Source organism: Ranitomeya variabilis, chromosome 4, assembly GCF_051348905.1.
Source record: "Ranitomeya variabilis isolate aRanVar5 chromosome 4, aRanVar5.hap1, whole genome shotgun sequence".
Taxonomy (NCBI): Eukaryota; Metazoa; Chordata; class Amphibia; order Anura; family Dendrobatidae; genus Ranitomeya; species Ranitomeya variabilis.
Window position 1 is genome coordinate 245788700 of NC_135235.1, and position 20025 is coordinate 245808724.

At 49.8% G+C, this 20025-nt stretch overlaps 1 protein-coding gene across 3 annotated transcripts in view; it reads right to left on the bottom strand.

Annotated features, from left to right (window-relative positions):
* LOC143764132 (neurotrimin-like) overlaps positions 1-19348 on the bottom strand; it is a 971575-nt gene extending 952227 nt beyond the window's left edge. For 2 of the 3 annotated variants that reach the window (XM_077249348.1, XM_077249346.1), the window contains exon 1: positions 19146-19338. In XM_077249348.1, the coding sequence (XP_077105463.1) occupies positions 19146-19230 (85 nt within the window). In that variant the 5' untranslated portion in view covers positions 19231-19338. Of the gene's footprint in view, positions 1-19145 lie in introns of all 3 variants that reach the window. The other variant, XM_077249347.1, reaches the window with a different exon arrangement.
* Positions 19349-20025: the final 677 nt, after the last annotated feature.

The following is a 20025-nucleotide window of genomic DNA, read 5'->3' on the forward strand; positions in this document are numbered from 1 at the left end:
AGGAGGCTCAACGGAAGGCACAACCGGTACCTCATACCTGCGCAATAATGACCGATGAAAAACGTTATGAATAGAAAAGGATGCAGGGAGGTCCAAACGGAAGGAAACAGGGTTAAGAATCTCCAATATCTTATACGGGCCGATAAACCGAGGCTTAAACTTAGGAGAAGAGACCCTCATAGGGACAAAACGAGAAGACAACCACACCAAATCCCCAACAGAAAGCCGAGGACCAACACGACGGTGGCGGTTGGCAAAAAGCTGAGTCTTCTCCTGGGACAACCTCAAATTGTCCACCACCTGCCCCCAGATCTGATGCAATCTCTCCACCACAGCATCCACTCCAGGACAATCCGAAGATTCCACCTGACCAGAGGAAAATCGAGGATGAAACACCGAATTACAGAAAAACGGGGACACCAAAGTGGCAGAGCTGGCCCGATTATTGAGAGCGAACTCCGCCAATGGCAAAAAAGCAACCCAATCATCCTGGTCAGCAGACACAAAACACCTCAGATATGTCTCCAGGGTCTGATTAATCCGCTCGGTCTGGCCATTCGTCTGAGGATGGAAAGCGGACGAAAAAGATAAATCTATGCCCATCCTAGCACAGAATGCCCGCCAAAATCTAGACACGAATTGGGTCCCTCTGTCAGAAACGATATTCTCAGGAATACCATGCAAACGAACAACATTTTGAAAAAACAGAGGAACCAACTCGGAAGAAGAAGGTAACTTGGGCAGAGGAACCAAATGGACCATCTTAGAAAAACGGTCACACACCACCCAGATGACAGACATCTTCTGAGAAACAGGCAGATCTGAAATAAAATCCATCGAGATGTGCGTCCAAGGCCTCTTAGGAATAGGCAAGGGCAACAATAATCCACTAGCCCGAGAACAACAAGGCTTGGCCCGAGCACAAACGTCACAAGACTGCACAAAGCCTCGCACATCTCGTGACAGGGAAGGCCACCAGAAGGACCTTGCCACCAAATCCCTGGTACCAAAAATGCCAGGATGACCTGCCAACGCAGAAGAATGAACCTCAGAGATGACTCTACTGGTCCAATCATCAGGAACAAACAGTTTATCAGGTGGGCAACGATCAGGTCTATCCGCCTGAAACTCCTGCAAGGCCCGCCGCAGGTCTGGAGAAACGGCTGACAATACCACTCCATCCTTAAGGATACCTGTGGGCTCAGAGTTATCAGGCGAGTCAGGCTCAAAACTCCTAGAAAGGGCATCCGCCTTAACATTCTTAGAACCCGGTAGGTATGACACCACAAAATTAAACCGAGAGAAAAATAATGACCAGCGCGCCTGTCTAGGATTCAGGCGCCTGGCGGTCTCAAGATAAATCAAATTTTTGTGGTCAGTCAATACCACCACCTGATGTCTGGCCCCCTCAAGCCAATGGCGCCACTCCTCAAAAGCCCACTTCATGGCCAAAAGCTCCCGATTCCCAACATCATAATTCCGCTCAGCAGGCGAAAATTTACGGGAAAAGAAGGCACAAGGCCTCATCACGGAGCAGTCAGAACTTTTCTGCGACAACACTGCCCCAGCTCCGATCTCAGAAGCGTCGACCTCAACCTGAAAAGGTAGAGCAACATCAGGCTGACGCAACACAGGGGCAGAGGAAAAACGGCGCTTAAGCTCCCGAAAGGCCTCCACAGCATCAGGGGACCAATCAGCAACATCAGCACCCTTCTTAGTCAAATCGGTCAATGGTTTAGCAATATCCGAAAAACCAGCAATAAATCGACGATAAAAGTTAGCAAAGCCCAAAAATTTCTGAAGACTCTTAAGAGAAGAGGGCTGCGTCCAATCACAAATAGCTTGAACCTTGACAGGATCCATTTCAATGGAAGAGGGGGAAAAAATATATCCCAAAAAGGAAATCCTCTGTACCCCAAAAACACACTTAGAACCCTTCACACACAAAGAATTAGACCGCAAAACCTGAAAAACCCTCCTGACTTGCTGGACATGAGAGTCCCAGTCATCCGAAAAAATCAGAATATCATCCAGATACACAATCATAAATTTATCCAAATAATCGCGAAAAATATCATGCATAAAGGACTGGAAAACTGACGGAGCATTAGAAAGACCAAAAGGCATCACTAAATACTCAAAGTGGCCCTCGGGCGTATTAAATGCGGTTTTCCACTCATCCCCCTGCCTGATTCGCACCAAATTATACGCCCCACGAAGGTCAATCTTAGAGAACCACTTGGCCCCCTTTATGCGAGCAAACAAATCAGTCAGCAACGGCAATGGGTATTGATATTTAACAGTGATTTTATTCAAAAGCCGATAATCAATACATGGTCTCAAAGAGCCGTCTTTTTTTGACACAAAGAAAAAACCGGCTCCTAAGGGAGATGACGATGGACGAATATGTCCCTTTTCCAAGGACTCCTTTATATATTCTCGCATAGCAGCATGTTCAGGCACAGACAGATTAAATAAACGACCCTTTGGGTATTTACTACCCGGGATTAAATCTATGGCACAATCGCACTCTCGGTGCGGAGGTAACGAACCAAGCTTGGATTCTTCAAAGACGTCACGATAGTCAGACAGGAACTCAGGAATTTCAGAGGGAATGGATGATGAAATGGAAACCACAGGTACATCCCCATGAGCCCCCTTACATCCCCAGCTCAACACAGACATAGCTCTCCAGTCGAGGACTGGGTTGTGAGATTGCAGCCAAGGCAATCCTAGCACCAAATCATCATGTAGATTATACAGCACCAAAAAGCGAATAATCTCCTGGTGATCCGGATTAATACGCATAGTTACTTGTGTCCAGTATTGTGGTTTATTATTAGCTAATGGGGTGGAGTCAATCCCCTTCAGAGGAATAGGAGTCTCCAAAGGCTCTAAATCATACCCACAGCGTTTGGCAAAGGACCAATCCATAAGACTCAAAGCGGCGCCAGAGTCGACATAGGCGTCCGTGGTAATAGATGACAAAGAGCAAATCAGGGTCACAGATAGAATAAATTTAGACGGTAAGGTGCAAATGGAAACAGATTTACCAAGCTTTTTAGTGCGCTTAGAGCATGCTGATATAACATGAGTAGAATCACCACAATAGAAACACAACCCATTTTTCCGTCTAAAATTCTGCCGCTCGCTTCGGGACAGAATTCTATCACACTGCATACTCTCTGGCGACTTCGCAGTGGACACCGCCAGATGGTGCACTGGTTTGCGCTCCCGCAAACGCCTATCGATCTGAATAGCCATTGTCATGGACTCATTCAGACCCGCAGGCACAGGGAACCCCACCATAACATCCTTAATGGCATCAGAGAGACCCTCTCTGAAAGTCGCCGCCAGGGCGCACTCATTCCACTGAGTAAGCACAGACCATTTACGGAATCTTTGGCAGTAAATTTCCGCTTCATCTTGCCCCTGAGATAGGGACATCAAAGTTTTTTCTGCCTGAAGCTCCAAATGAGGTTCGTCATAAAGCAACCCCAAGGCCAGAAAAAACGCATCCACATTGAGCAACGCAGGATCCCCTGGTGTCAATGAAAAAGCCCAGTCTTGAGGGTCGCCCCGGAGCAAGGAAATCACAATCCTGACCTGCTGTGCAGGGTCTCCGGCAGAGCGAGATTTCAGGGACAAAAATAATTTGCAATTATTTCCAAAATTCTGAAACCCGGATCTATTCCCCGAGAAAAATTCCGGCCAAGGAATTCTCGGCTCAGATACAGGTGCATGACAAACAAAATCTTGCAAATTTTGTACCTTCGTGGCGAGATTATTCAAACCTGCAGTTACACTCTGAAGATCCATTACAAACAGGTGGACACAGAGCCATTCAAGGGTTAAGAGGAGGTAAGAAGCAGCTAGACAGCAATTAAGGGCTAGGCAGCAAAACTCTGAGGGGAAAAAAAAAAAAAAAAAAAATTTCCCTTCAACACTTCTTTTTCTCCTGCTTCAGCCCAAACAATTAACACTTTGCGGGCCGGTCAAACTGTCATGATCTCAATGGCAAGAGAACATAGCATAAGCATATATAGGAACTAGCTCTTGGAAGATGGGAACTGAGCTGAACAGAGAAGATGAAGACACCAGTTCAATTCCACCAGAAGCCACCGGGGGAGCCCAGAATCCAAATTCACAACAGCGTAGTGTGTTACTTATGGTAGGCCTTGTTACATTGGTCCCAGCTCTCTGCAGTTCATTCACTAGGTCCCCCCGCGTGGTTCTGGGATTTTTGCTCACCGTTCTTGTGATCATTCTGACCCCACGGGGTGGGATTTTGCGTGGAGCCCCAGATCGAGGGAGATTATCAGTGGTCTTGAATGTCTTCCATTTTCTAATTATTGCTCCCACTGTTGATTTCTTCACTCCAAGCTGGTTGGCTATTGCAGATTCAGTCTTCCCAGCCTGGTGCAGGGCTACAATTTTGTTTCTGGTGTCCTTTGACAGCTCTTTGGTCTTCACCATAGTGGAGTTTGGAGTCAGACTGTTTGAGGGTGTGCACAGGTGTCTTTTTATACTGATAACAAGTTTAAACAGGTGCCATTACTACAGGTAATGAGTGGAGGAAAGAGGAGACTCTTAAAGAAGAAGTTACAGGTCTGTGAGAGCCAGAAATCTTGTTTGTTTCTGACCAAATACTTATTTTCCACCATAATATGCAAATAAAATGATAAAAAAACAGACAATGTGATTTTCTGGATTTTTATTTCTCAGTTTGTCTCCCATAGTTGAGGTCTACCTATGATGTAAATTACAGACGCCTCTCATCTTTTTAAGTGGTGGAACTTGCACTATTGCTGACCGACTAAATACTTTTTTGCCCCACTGTATATACACACACTATATACACAGTCACACACTATATATATATATACACTATACAGTCACACACTATATATATATACACTATATACACAGTCACACACTATATATATACACACTGTATATAGTCACACACTGTATATACACACTATATACACAGTCACACACTATATTACACAATATATACACAGTCACACACTATATATTACACACTATATACAGTCACACACTATATATATACAGCCACACACTATATATATACACACTATATACAGTCACACACTATATACCTACTGTCTCCTTTCCCATAATCCTGTAGAATGTAAGCCCGCAAGGGCAGGGTCCTCGTCCCTCTGTACCAGTCTGTCATTGTTAGTTTTGTTTACTGTAAGTGATACTCATGTACAGCACCATGGAATTAATGGTGCTATATAAATAAATAATAATTTATAGATATATATACACACTATATACAGTCACACACACACTATATAAACACACTATACAGTCACACACTATATATATACACACTATATACACACTATATACAGTCACACACTATATGTATATATACACACACACACTATATACAGTCACACACTATATATACACACACTATATACAGTCACACACTATATACAGGTCCTTCTCAAAAAATTAGCATATAGTGTTAAATTTCATTATTTACCATAATGTAATGATTACAATTAAACTTTCATATATTATAGATTCATTATCCACCAACTGAAATTTGTCAGGTCTTTTATTGTTTTAATACTGATGATTTTGGCCTACAACTCCTGATAACCCAAAAAACCTGTCTCAATAAATTAGCATATCAAGAAAAGGTTCTCTAAACAACCTATTACCCTAATCTTCTGAATCAACTAATTAACTCTAAACACATGCAAAAGATACCTGAGGCTTTTAAAAACTCCCTGCCTGGTTCATTACTCAAAACCCCCATCATGGGTAAGACTAGCGACCTGACAGATGTCAAGAAGGCCATCATTGACACCCTCAAGCAAGAGGGTAAGACCCAGAAAGAAATTTCTCAACAAATAGGCTGTTCCCAGAGTGCTGTATCAAGGCACCTCAATGGTAAGTCTGTTGGAAGGAAACAATGTGGCAGAAAACGCTGTACAACGAGAAGAGGTGACCGGACCCTGAGGAAGATTGTGGAGAAGGACCGATTCCAGACCTTGGGGAACCTGAGGAAGCAGTGGACTGAGTCTGGTGTGGAAACATCCAGAGCCACCGTGCACAGGCGTGTGCAGGAAATGGGCTACAGGTGCCGCATTCCCCAGGTAAAGCCACTTTTGAACCATAAACAGCGGCAGAAGCGCCTGACCTGGGCTACAGAGAAGCAGCACTGGACTGTTGCTAAGTGGTCCCAAGTACTTTTTTCTGATGAAAGCAAATTTTGCATGTCATTCGGAAATCAAGGTGCCAGAGTCTGGAGGAAGACTGGGGAGAAGGAAATGCCAAAATGCCTGAAGTCCAGTGTCAAGTACCCAGTCAGTGATGGTGTGGGGTGCCATGTCAGCTGCTGGTGTTGGTCCACTGTGTTTCATCAAGGGCAGGGTCAATGCAGCTAGCTATCAGGAGATTTTGGAGCACTTCATGCTTCCTGGCACCTGCTCACAGTGCCAAAACCACTGGTAAATGGTTTACTGACCATGGTATTACTGTGCTCAATTGGCCTGCCAACTCTCCTGACCAGAACCCCATAGAGAATCTGTGGGATATTGTGAAGAGAAAGTTGAGAGACGCAAGACCCAACACTCTGGATGAGCTTAAGGCCGCTATTGAAGCATCCTGGGCCTCCATAACATCTCAGCAGTGTCACAGGCTGATTGCCTCCATGCCACGCCGCATTGAAGCAGTCATTTCTGCCAAAGGATTCCCGACCAAGTATTGAGTGCATAACTGAACATTATAATTTGATGGTTTTTTTGTTTGTTATTAAAAAACACTTTTATTTGATTGGACGGTTGAAATATGCAAATTTATTGAGACAGGTTTTTTGGGTTATCAGGAGTTGTAGGCCAAAATCATCAGTATTAAAACAATAAAAGACCTGACAAATTTCAGTTGGTGGATAATGAATCTATAATATATGAAAGTTTAATTGTAATCATTACATTATGGTAAATAATGAAATTTAACACTATATGCTAATTTTTTGAGAAGGACCTGTATAAACACACTATACACAGTAACACACACACATATATATATATATATATATATATATATATATATATATATATATACACACACACTATATACAGTCACACACTAACTATATATATATACACACACACACTATACAGTCACACACTATATATACACACACACTATATATATACACACTATATACAGTCACACACACTATATATATATATATATACACACTATATACAGTCACACACACTATATATACACACTATATAGTCACACACACTATACATATACACACTATATATAGATACACAATATATATATATATATATATATATATATATATATATATATATATATATATATATATACACACACACACAAACACACTATATACAGTTACACACTATATATATATATATATATATATATATACAGTGGGGCAAAAAAGTATTTAGTCATTCAGCACCACTTAAAAAGATGAGAGGCGTCTGTAATTTACGTCATAGGTAGACCTCAACTATGGGAGACAAACTGAGACAAAAAAATCCAGAAAATCACATTGTCTGTTTTTTTTATCATTTTATTTGCATATTATGGTGGAAAATAAGTATTTGGTCAGAAACAAAATTTAATCTCAATACTTTGTAATATATCCTTTGTTGGCAATGACAGAGGTCAAACGTTTTCTGTAAGTCTTCACAAGGTTGCCACACACTGTTGTTGGTATGTTGGCCCATTCCTCTATGCAGATCTCCTCTAGAGCAGTGATGTTTTTGGCTTTTCGCTTGGCAACACGGACTTTCAACTCCCTCCAAAGGTTTTCTATAGGGTTGAGATCTGGAGACTGGCTAGGCCACTCCAGGACCTTGAAATGCTTCTTACGAAGCCACTCCTTCATTGCCTGGCTTAAGCAGTGGGACACGTCTGGCACTGCAGGATCTGAGTCCATGGTGGCGTAGTGTGTTACTTATGGTAGGCCTTGTTACATTGCTCTCTGCAGTTCATTCACTAGGTCCCCCCGCGTGGTTCTGGGATTTTTGCTCACCGTTCTTGTGATCATTCTGACCCCACGGGGTGGGATTTTGCGTGGAGCCCCAGATCGAGGGAGATTATCAGTGGTCTTGAATGTCTTCCATTTTCTAATTATTGCTCCCACTGTTGATTTCTTCACTCCAAGCTGGTTGGCTATTGCAGATTCAGTCTTCCCAGCCTGGTGCAGGGCTACAATTTTGTTTCTGGTGTCCTTTGACAGCTCTTTGGTCTTTACCATAGTGGAGTTTGGAGTCAGACTGTTTGAGGGTGTGCACAGGTGTCTTTTTATACTGATAACAAGTTTAAACAGGTGCCATTACCGTATTTTCCGGCGTATAAGACGACTTTTTAACCCCCGAAAATCTTCTTAAAAGTCGGGGGTCGTCTTATACGCCGGGAATCGACTTGTACGCCGGTGTATATGGTGGGTGGGGAGGGGGAGTGATCCTGATGACGAGGGGGCGTCTCACAGGAAAGTGAGTAATCCCCATTACCTTATCCTAGCGGTGCAGCGTGGGGGTGTCAGTGCTGGGAGCGGCGGCGGCTGCTGTGTTCTGGTGCGGCGGCTCCTCTTCTGTGTGGGGCCTCTGTGCTGTGAGGTGGCGGCGGCAGCGGCGTATCTTTATCCAGTTGGGGCTCCTCCGGCATCTCCTTAGCCCTGGAGGCCCCGCCGCAACTCCATCGGTGCAATGTGGTGGCCTCCGGGAAAATGGCCGCTGCTCAGATTCAGATCTCGTGTCCCGAGATTTCGGGACGAGATCTGAATCTGAGCAGCGGCCATTTTCCCGGAGGCCACCGCATCGCACCTATTGAGCTGCCTCCGGGAAAATGGCCGCTGCATTGCACTCATGGAGTTGCGGCGGGGCCTCCAGGGCTAAGGAGATGCCGGAGGAGCCCCAACTGGATAAAGATATGCCGCCGCCACCGCCACCGCCACCGCACAGCACAGAGGCCCCACACAGAAGAGGAGCCACCGCACCAGAGCACAGCAGCCGCCGCACCAGAGCACAGCAGCCGCCGCACCAGAGCACAGCAGCCGCCGCCGCCACTCCCAGCACTGAGACCCCCACGCTGCACCGCTACGATAAGGTAATGGGGGATACTCACTTTCCTGTGAGACGCCCCCTCGTCATCAGGATCACTCCCCCCCCCCCCCCCCCCCAAAAGGCACATATTCACCGGCCCTATAAGACGACATAGGGTGTATAAGAAGACCCCCGACTTTTAAGAAGATTTTATATTTTAACTGGTAAAGTTGGGGGGTCGTCTTATACGCCCAGTCGTCTTATACGCCGGAAAATACGGTACTACAGGTAATGAGTGGAGGAAAGAGGACACTCTTAAAGAAGAAGTTACAGGTCTGTGAGAGCCAGAAATCTTGATTGTTTGTTTCTGACCAAATACTTATTTTCCACCATAATATGCAAATAAAATGATAAAAAAAACAGACAATGTGATTTTCTGGATTTTTTTTTCTCAGTTTGTCCCCCATAGTTGAGGTCTACCTATGATGTAAATTACAGACGCCTCTCATCTTTTTAAGTGGTGGAACTTGCACTATTGCTGAATGACTAAATACTTTTTTGCCCCACTGTATGTATATATATATATATATATATATATATATATATATATATATATATATATACCGTATTTTCCGGCGTACAAGACGACTTTTTAACCCCTGAAAATCTTCTTAAAAGTCGGGGGTCGTCTTGTACGCCGGGAATCGCCTTGTACGCCGGGTGTATATGGTGGGTGGGGGGGGGGAGTGATCCTGATGACGACGAGGGGGCGTCTCACAGGAAAGTGAGTATCCCCCATTACCTTATCATAGCGCTGCAGCGTGGGGTCTCTGTGCTGGGAGCGGCGGCTGCTGTGCTGTGCTGTGGCGGCTCCTCTTCTGCAGTGTGGGGCCTCTGGTGCTGTGGGGCGGTGGCGGCGGTGGCGTATCTTCATGCAGTCGGGGCTCCTCCGGCATCTCAAAGCCTAGAAGCCCCGCCGGCAACTCCATCGGTGTAATGCGCTGGCCTCCGGGAAAATGGCCGCTGCTTAGATTCAGATCTCGTGTCCCGAGATTTCGGGACGAGATCTGAATCTGAGCATGCACAGCCCCCAGCGGCCGGGCCACCGCATCGCACCTATTGAGCTGCCTCCGGGAAAATGGCCGCTGCTCAGATTCAGATCTCGTCTCCCGAGATCTCGGGACGAGATCTGAATCTGAGCAGCGGCCATCTTCCCGGAGGCCACCTGACCGCATTGTACCGATGGAGTTGCCGGCGGGGCTTCCAGGCTGAGATGCCGGAGGAGCCCCGACTGCATGAAGATACGCCGCCGCCACTGCCCCACAGCACCAGAGGCCCCACACTGCAGAAGAGGAGCCGCCACAGCACAGCAGCCGCCGCTCCCAGCACAGAGACCCCACGCTGCAGCGCTATGATAAGGTAATGGGGGATACTCACTTTCCTGTGAGACGCCCCCTCGTCCTCATCAGGATCACTCCCCCCCCCCCAAAAGGCACATATTCACCGGCCCTATAAGACGACATACGGTGTATAAGAAGACCCCCAACTTTTAAGAAGATTTTATTTTTTAACTGGTAAAGTTGGGGGGTCGTCTTATACGCCCAGTCGTCTTATACGCCGGAAATATATATATATATATATATACATATACACTCACCGGCCACTTTATTAGGTACACCTGTCCAACTTCTTGTTAACACTTAATTTCTAATCAGCCAATCACATGGCGGCAACTCAGTGCATTTAGGCATGTAGACATGGTCAAGACAATCTCCTGCAGTTCAAACTGAGCATCAGTATGGGGAAGAAAGGTGATTTGAGTGCCTTTGAATGTGGCATGGTTGTTGGTGCCAGAAGGGCTGGTCTGAGTATTTCAGAAACTGCTGATCTACTGGGATTTTCACGCACAACCATCTCTAGGGTTTACAGAGAATGGTCCGAAAAAGAAAAAAAATCCAGTGAGCGGCAGTTCTGTGGGCGGAAATGCCTTGTTGATGCCAGAGGTCAGAGGAGAATGGGCAGACTGGTTCGAGCTGATAGAAAGGCAACAGTGACTCAAATCGCCACCCGTTACAACCAAGGTAGGCCTAAGAGCATCTCTGAACGCACAGTGCGTCGAACTTTGAGGCAGATGGGCTACAGCAGCAGAAGACCACACCGGGTACCACTCCTTTCAGCTAAGAACAGGAAACTGAGGCTACAATTTGTACAAGCTCATCGAAATTGGACAGTAGAAGATTGGAAAAACGTTGCTTGGTCTGATGAGTCTCGATTTCTGCTGCGACATTCGGATGGTAGGGTCAGAATTTGGCGTAAACAACATGAAAGCATGGATCTATCCTGCCTTGTATGGAGCATCTTTGGGATGTGCAGCCGACAAATCTGCGGCAACTGTGTGATGCCATCATGTCAATATGGACCAAAATCTCTGAGGAATGCTTCCAGCACCTTGTTGAATGTATGCCACGAAGAATTGAGGCAGTTCTGAAGGCAAAAGGGGGTCCAACCCGTTACTAGCATGGTGTACCTAATAAAGTGGCCGGTGAGTGTATATATATATATATATATATATATATATATATATATATATATATATATATATATATATATATATATATATATATATATATATATATATATATATATATATATATATATATATATATATATATATATACTAGCTGAAGAGCCCGGCGTTGCCTGGGCATAGTAAATATCTGTGGTAAGCTATAGCGCCTCTTATTTTCCCATCACGCCTCTCATTTTCCCCCTCACATCTCTCATTTTCTCCCTTACACCTCTCATTCCCCCCCAACACTTGTCATTTTGACCTCACATCTGTCATTTTCCGATCACTCCACTATTTTTCCTCACTCCTCTCAATTTGCACTCACACCTCTCATTTTCCCCTCAGTATATACATATTTGTCATCTCCCTTATATATAGTATACACCTGTATGTCATCTCCTGTATATAGTATATACCTGTATGTCATCTCCCCTGTAAATAGTATATACCTGCTGTATGTAATCTCCTCCTGTATATTGTATATACCTATGTGTCATCTCCTCCTGTATATAGTATATACCTGTATGTCATCTCTTCTGTATATACTATATACCTGTATGTCATCTCCTCCTATATCTATAATATAACGCTGGGAGCGTCACTCTGTCCGAAGCCTTTATAGACTGCGCAAGCGCCGGCGCAGTCTGGACCCCACAGAGCGACGCTCCCAGGAGATCGCGGTATGCGTAAGCGCTGAACGCACACCGCGATCTCCAACAGAGAAACAGGGACGAGCCAGGAGGCGGAGGGTGAGTATACTTACCTGTCCCGTTCCACCGACGCCATTCCGGGCCATGAATATCCCCCTGCTCCCGGAATCGGCGCCTGCGCAGTCCGCGCTTTCCGGCGCCATTTTCTTGAAGACACATTGCAGTGTGTCTTCAAGAAAATGGCGCCGGAAAGCGCAGACTGCGTAGGCGCCTTTTCCGGCACCAGGAGGACACAGAAAATCTGTCCTTCTGGTGCCGGAAAAGGGGCCTGCGCAGTCCACGCTTTCCGGCGCCATTTTCTTGAAGACACACTGCAATGTGTCTTCAAGAAAATGGCGCCGGAAAGCGCGGACTGCGCAGGCGCCGATTCCGGGAGCAGGGGGATATTCATGGCCCGGAATGGCGTCGGTGGAACGGGACAGGTAAGTATACTCACCCTCCGCAAGTAACAAATTGCTGTGCCATGAGGCTGTGGCACTTCATGCCACAGCTATTTGTTACTTACGCCACTTACGTCCACAGCCACCGCACCCACCACAGCCACCGCACCCAGCACAGCCACGCACAGCCGCCGCACCCAGCACAGCCGCCGCACCCAGCACAGCCACGCACAGCCGCCCACAGCCACACACAGCCGCCCACAGCCGCCGCACCCAGTACAGCCGCCGCACCCAGCACAGCCACCCACAGCCGCCGCACCCACCACAGCCACCGCACCCAGCACAGCCACGCACAGCCGCCGCACCCAGCACAGCCGCCTACAGCCACGCACAGCCGCTGCACCCAGCACAGCCGCCCACAGCCACGCACAGGCGCCTACAGCCACGCACAGCCACCGCACCCAGCACAGCCGCCGCACCCAGCACAGCCACGCACAGCCGCCGCACCCAGCACAGCCGCCGCACCCAGCACAGCCACGCACAGCCGCCCACAGCCACGCACAGCAGCCCACAGCCACGCACAGCCACGCACAGCCGCCGCACCCAGCACAGCCGCCGCACCCAGCACAGCCACGCACAGCCGCCCATAGCCGCCGCACCCAGCACAGCCGCCGCACTCAGCACAGCCGTCCACAGCCGCCACACCCAGCACAGCCACGCACAGCCACCTAGAGCCACGCACAGCCGCCGCACCCAGCACAGCCGCCGCACCCAGCACAACCGCCGCACCCAGCACAGCCGCCCACAGCCACGCACAGCCGCCGCACCCAGCACAGCCACCGCACCCAGCACAGCCGTCCACAGCCGCCGCACCCAGCACAGCCACGCACAGCCGCCCACAGCCACACACAGCCGCCTACAGCCACGCACAGCCGCCGCACCCAGCACAGCCGCCGCACCCAGCACAGCCACGCACAGCCGCCCACAGCCATGCACAGCCGCCTACAGCCGCTGCACCCAGCACAGCCACCGCACCCAGCACAGCCGTCCACAGCTGCCGCACCCAGCACAGCCACGCACAGCCGCCGCACCAACCACAGCCACCGAACCCAGCACAGCGACGCACAGCCGCCGCACCCAGCACAGCCGCCGCACCCAGCACAGCCGCCCACAGCCACCCACAGCCACGCACAGCCGCTGCACCTAGCACAGCCACCGCACCCAGCACAGCCGTCCACAGCCGCCACACCCAGCACAGCCACGCACAGCCACCTAGAGCCACGCACAGCCGCCGCACCCAGCACAGCCGCCGCACCCAGCACAACCGCCGCACCCAGCACAGCCGCCCACAGCCACGCACAGCCGCCGCACCCAGCACAGCCACCGCACCCAGCACAGCCGTCCACAGCCGCCGCACCCAGCACAGCCACGCACAGCCGCCTACAGCCACACACAGCCGCCTACAGCCACGCACAGCCGCCGCACCCAGCACAGCCGCCGCACCCAGCACAGCCACGCACAGCCGCCCACAGCCATGCACAGCCGCCTACAGCCGCTGCACCCAGCACAGCCACCGCACCCAGCACAGCCGTCCACAGCCGCCGCACCCAGCACAGCCACGCACAGCCGCCGCACCAACCACAGCCACCGAACCCAGCACAGCGACGCACAGCCGCCGCACCCAGCACAGCCGCCGCACCCAGCACAGCCGCCCACAGCCACCCACAGCAACGCACAGCCGCTGCACCTAGCACAGCCACCGCACCCAGCACAGCCGTCCACAGCCGCTGCACCCAGCACAGCCACCCACAGCCGCCCACACCCAGCACAGCCACGCACAGCCGCGCCACATACAGCCGCCCGCACTCAGCACAGCCGCCGCACTCAGCACAGCCACCGCACCCAGCACAGCCGCCCACAGCCACGCACAGCCGCCTACAGCCACGCACAGCCGCCGCACCCAGCACAGCCGCCGCACCCAGCACAGCCGCCGCACCCAGCACAGCCGCCGCACCCAGCACAGCGACGCACAGCCGCCGCACCCAGCACAGCCGTCCACAGCCGCCGCACCCAGCACAGCCACGCACAGCCGCCCACAGCCACGCACAGCTGCCTAGAGCCACGCACAGCCGCTGCACCCAGCACAGCCACCCACAGCCGCCGCACCCAGCACAGCCGCCGCACCCAGCACAGCCGCCGCCCACAGCCACACACAGCCGTTGCACCCAGCACAGCCACCGCACCCAGCACAGCCACCCACAGCCGCCCGCACCAGCAGCGCCACGCACAGCCGCCCGCACTCAGCACAGCCGCCCGCACTCAGCACAGCCGCCCGCACTCAGCACAGCCGCCCGCACTCAGCACAGCCGCCCGCACTCAGCACAGCCGCCCGCACTCAGCACAGCCGCCCGCACTCAGCACAGCCGCCCGCACTCAGCACAGCCGCCCGCACTCAGCACAGCCGCCCGCACTCAGCACAGCCGCCCGCACTCCGCACAGCCGCCCGCACTCCGCACAGCCGCCCGCACTCCGCACAGCCGCCCGCACTCCGCACAGCCGCCCGCACTCCGCACAGCCGCCCGCACTCCGCACAGCCGCCCGCAATTATGGGGGCGCAGGATGGAGCAGCACGTGATAGGATGGGGGCGCAGGATGGGAGCACATGACAGGATGGGGATGCAGGATGGAGCAGCACATGACACGGTGGAGCAGCACATGACAGGATGGGGCGCAGGATGGAGCAGCACATGGCACGGTGGAGCAGTACATGACAGGATGGGGCGCAGGATGGAGCAGCACATGGCACGGTGGAGCAGCACATGACAGGATGGGGATGCAGGATGGAGCAGCACATGACACGGTGGAGCAGCACATGACAGGATGGGGGCGCAGGATGGAGCAGCACATGACAGGATGGGAGAGCAAGATGGGAGCAGCACATACCAGGATGGAGACCATATACCAATATAAATGCTCGCCACCCGGGCGTAGAACGGGTTCAATAGCTAGTATAGTATATACCTGTATGTCATCTCCTGTATATAGTATATACCTGTATGTCATCTCCCCTGTATATAGTATGTACCTGTATGTCATCTTCTCCTGTATATAGTATGTACCTGTATGTCATCTCCTCCTGTAAATAGTATATACCTGTTTGTCATCTCCTCTGTATATAGTATATACCTGTGTGTCATCTCCCCTGTATATAGTACATACCTTTGTGTCATCTCCCCTGTATATAGGATATACCTGTGTGTCATCTCCCCTGTATATAGGATATACCTGTGTATCATCTCCCCTGTATATAGTATGTACCTGTATGTCATCTCCCCTGTATATAGTATATACCAGTGTGTCATCTCTCCTCTATATAGTATATACCTGTGTGTCATCTCCTCCTGTATATAGTATATACCTGTGTGTCATCTCTCCTCTGTATAGTATATACCTGTGTGTCATCTCCTCCTGTATATAGGATATACCTGTGTGTCATCTCCCCTGTATATAGTATATACCTGTGTGTCATCTCCTCCTGTATTAGACCACGTTCACACGTTATTTGCTCAGTATTTTTACCTCAGTATTTGTAAGTTAAATTGGCAGCCTGATAAATCCCCAGCCAACAGGAAGCCCTCCCCCCTGGCAGTATATATTAGCTCACACATTCACATAATAGACAGGTCATGTGACTGGCAGCTGCCGTATTTCCTATATGGTACAGTTGTTGCTCTTGTAGTTTGTCTGCTTATTAATCAGATTTTTATTTTTGAAGGATAATACCAGACTTGTGTGTGTTTTAGGGCGAGTTTCGTGTGTCAAGTTGTGTGTGTTGAGTTGCGTGTGGCGACATGCATGTAGCGACTTTTGTGAGATGAGTTTTGTGTGGCGACATGCGTGTAGCAACTTTTTGTGTGTCGAGCTGCATGTGACAGGTTAGTGTAGCAAGTTGTGTGCAGCAAGTTTTGCGCATGGCGAGTTTTGCACGTGGCGAGTTTTATATGTGGTGCGTTTTGAGTATGTGCAAGTTTTGTGTGAGGCAACTTTTGCATGTGTTGCAACTTTTGTGCATATGGCAATTTTTCCACGTGTGCAAGTTTTGCGTGTGGCGAGTTTTCCATGAGGTGAGTTTTGCACGTGTGGCGAGTTTTGCGTGAGCCTAGTTTTGCATGTGGCGAGTTTTGAGCGGCGACTTTCGTGTATCGACTTTTATGTGGCGAGGTTGGTATATGTGTGGTGAAATGTGCGCTGAGGGTGGTATATGTGTTTAAGCACGTGGTAGTGTGTGGCGCATTTTGTGTGTGTTTTCATATCCCCGTGTGTGGCGAGTATCCCATGTCGGGGCCCCACCTTAGCAACTGTACGGTATATACTCTTTGGCGCCATCGCTCTCACTCTTTAAGTCCCCCTTGTTCACATCTGGCAGCTGTCAATTCGCCTTTTCCTTTCACTTTTTCCCCATTATGTAGATGGGGGCAAAATTGTTTGGTGAATTGGAATACGCGGCGTTAAAATTTCACCTCACAACATAGCCTATGATGCTCTCGGGGTCCAGACGTGTGACTGTGCAAAATTTTGTGGCTGTAGCTGCGACGGTGCAGATGCCAATCCCGGACACACACACATATATTCAGCTTTATATATTAGAGATATATGTATATATATATATATATATATATATATATATATATATATATATATATATATATATATATATATATATATATATATATATATATATATATATATACACTCACCGGCCACTTTATTAGGTACACCTGTCCAACTTCTTGTTAACACTTAATTTCTAATCAGCCAATCACATGGCGGCAATTCAGTGCATTTAGGCATGTAGACATGGTCAAGACAATCTCCTGCAGTTCAAACCGAGCATCAGTATGGGGAAGAAAGGTGATTTGAGTGCCTTTGAACGTGGCATGGTTGTTGGTGCCAGAAGGGCTGGTCTGAGTATTTCAGAAACTGCTGATCTACTGGGATTTTCACGCACAACCATCTCTAGGGTTTACAGAGAATGGTCCGAAAAAGAAAAAAAATCCAGTGAGCGGCAGTTCTGTGGGCGGAAATGCCTTGTTGATGCCAGAGGTCAGAGGAGAATGGGCAGACTGGTTCGAGCTGATAGAAAGGCAACAGTGACTCAAATCGCCACCCGTTACAACCAAGGTAGGCCTAAGAGCATCTCTGAACGCACAGTGCGTCGAACTTTGAGGCAGATGGGCTACAGCAGCAGAAGACCACACCGGGTACCACTCCTTTCAGCTAAGAACAGGAAACTGAGGCTACAATTTGTACAAGCTCATCGAAATTGGACAGTAGAAGATTGGAAAAATGTTGCTTGGTCTGATGAGTCTCGATTTCTGCTGCGACATTCGGATGGTAGGGTCAGAATTTGGCGTAAACAACATGAAAGCATGGATCCATCCTGCCTTGTATGGAGCATCTTTGGGATGTGCAGCCGACAAATCTGCGGCAACTGTGTGATGCCATCATGTCAATATGGACCAAAATCTCTGAGGAATGCTTCCAGCACCTTGTTGAATCTATGCCACGAAGAATTGAGGCAGTTCTGAAGGCAAAAGGGGGTCCAACCCGTTACTAGCATGGTGTACCTAATAAAGTGGCCGGTGAGTGTATATATATATATATATATATATATATATATATATATATATATATATATATATATACACACGCTATATACAGTCACACACTATATATACACTATATACACAGTCGCACACTATATATACACACACACTATATATAGTCACACACTATATATACACACACACTATATATATATATATACACATACTATATATATATATATATATATATATACACACACACACACACACACACACACACACTATACACAGTCACACACTACATTTACACACACACTATATATACACACTATATATATATATATATATATATATACACTATACACAGTCACACACTACATTTACACACACACTATATATACACACTATATATATATATATATATATATATATATATATATATATATATATATATATATATGTATACACTATACACAGTCACACACTACATTTACACACACACTATATATATATATATATACACTCGCGGTGCCGGATCCACAGGTTTCCTCCAGATGCCGCACTAGTCGTGCACACACCGGTGGGTTTCGTGGCTGCGGCACAGGTGGGGGGCGGCACAGGTGGGGGGAGGCACAGGTCGCTGCTGCCGATCACCTGACCCCCGCACACACATTACCGGCTGACAGATCGGCCCCAGCACTGCAGGCGGAGGCGGATGATCGCCGGGGTCTCGGTTCTCCGGTCATTGCCGCCCCCCAGCTCGGGACCGTCCATATACTAAGCCGCCGGCTGCGCGGTCCTACCTTGCAGGAAGCAGAGCGCAGTGATCCCGCTGAGCAGGAACCAGGGCACCGAGCGCAGCATCCTCGCCCGCAGCATCTCCAGCATCTCCCGGCGGCGGCGGCTCCTCAGATTCGGGGTTCAGGGTCCAGTAATCCGGAGCGGCTGCAGCAGGAGCGCAGACTGGAGCCAAACAGCGCAGCCCTCGCCACGCCCCCCGCGCACTGATTGGCTGCTGCTAGACGGAGTGACGGCCCCTGCCCGCTCTCCTCACACCGGGGCCCCTTGCCCGCTCTCCTCACACCGGGGCCCCTGCCTGTTCTCCTCACATCGGGGGCCCTTGCCCGCTCTCCTCACACCGGGGCCCCTTGCCCGCTCTCCTCACACCGGGGCCCCTTGCCCGCTCTCCTCACACCGGGGCCCCTGCCCGCTCTCCTCACACCGGGGGCCCCTGCCCGGTCTCCTCACACCGGGGGCCCCTGCCTGCTCTCCTCACACCGGGGCCCCTTGCCCGCTCTCCTCACACCGGGGGCCCTGCCCGTTCTCCTCACATCGGGGGCCCTTGCCCGCTCTCCTCACACCGGGGCCCCTTGCCCGCTCTCTTCACACCGGGGGCCCCTGCCCGCTCTCCTCACACCGGGGGCCCCTGCCCGCTCTCCTCACACCGGGGCCCCTGCCCGTTCTCCTCACACCGGGGGCCCCTGCCCGCTCTCCTCACACCGGGGCCCCTTGCCCGCTCTCTTCACACCGGGGGCCCCTGCCCGCTCTCCTCACACCGGGGGCCCCTGCCCGCTCTCCTCACACCGGGGCCCCTGCCCGTTCTCCTCACACCGGGGGCCCCTGCCCGCTCTCCTCACACCGGGGGCCCCTGCCCGCTCTCCTCACACCGGGGCCCCTTGCCCG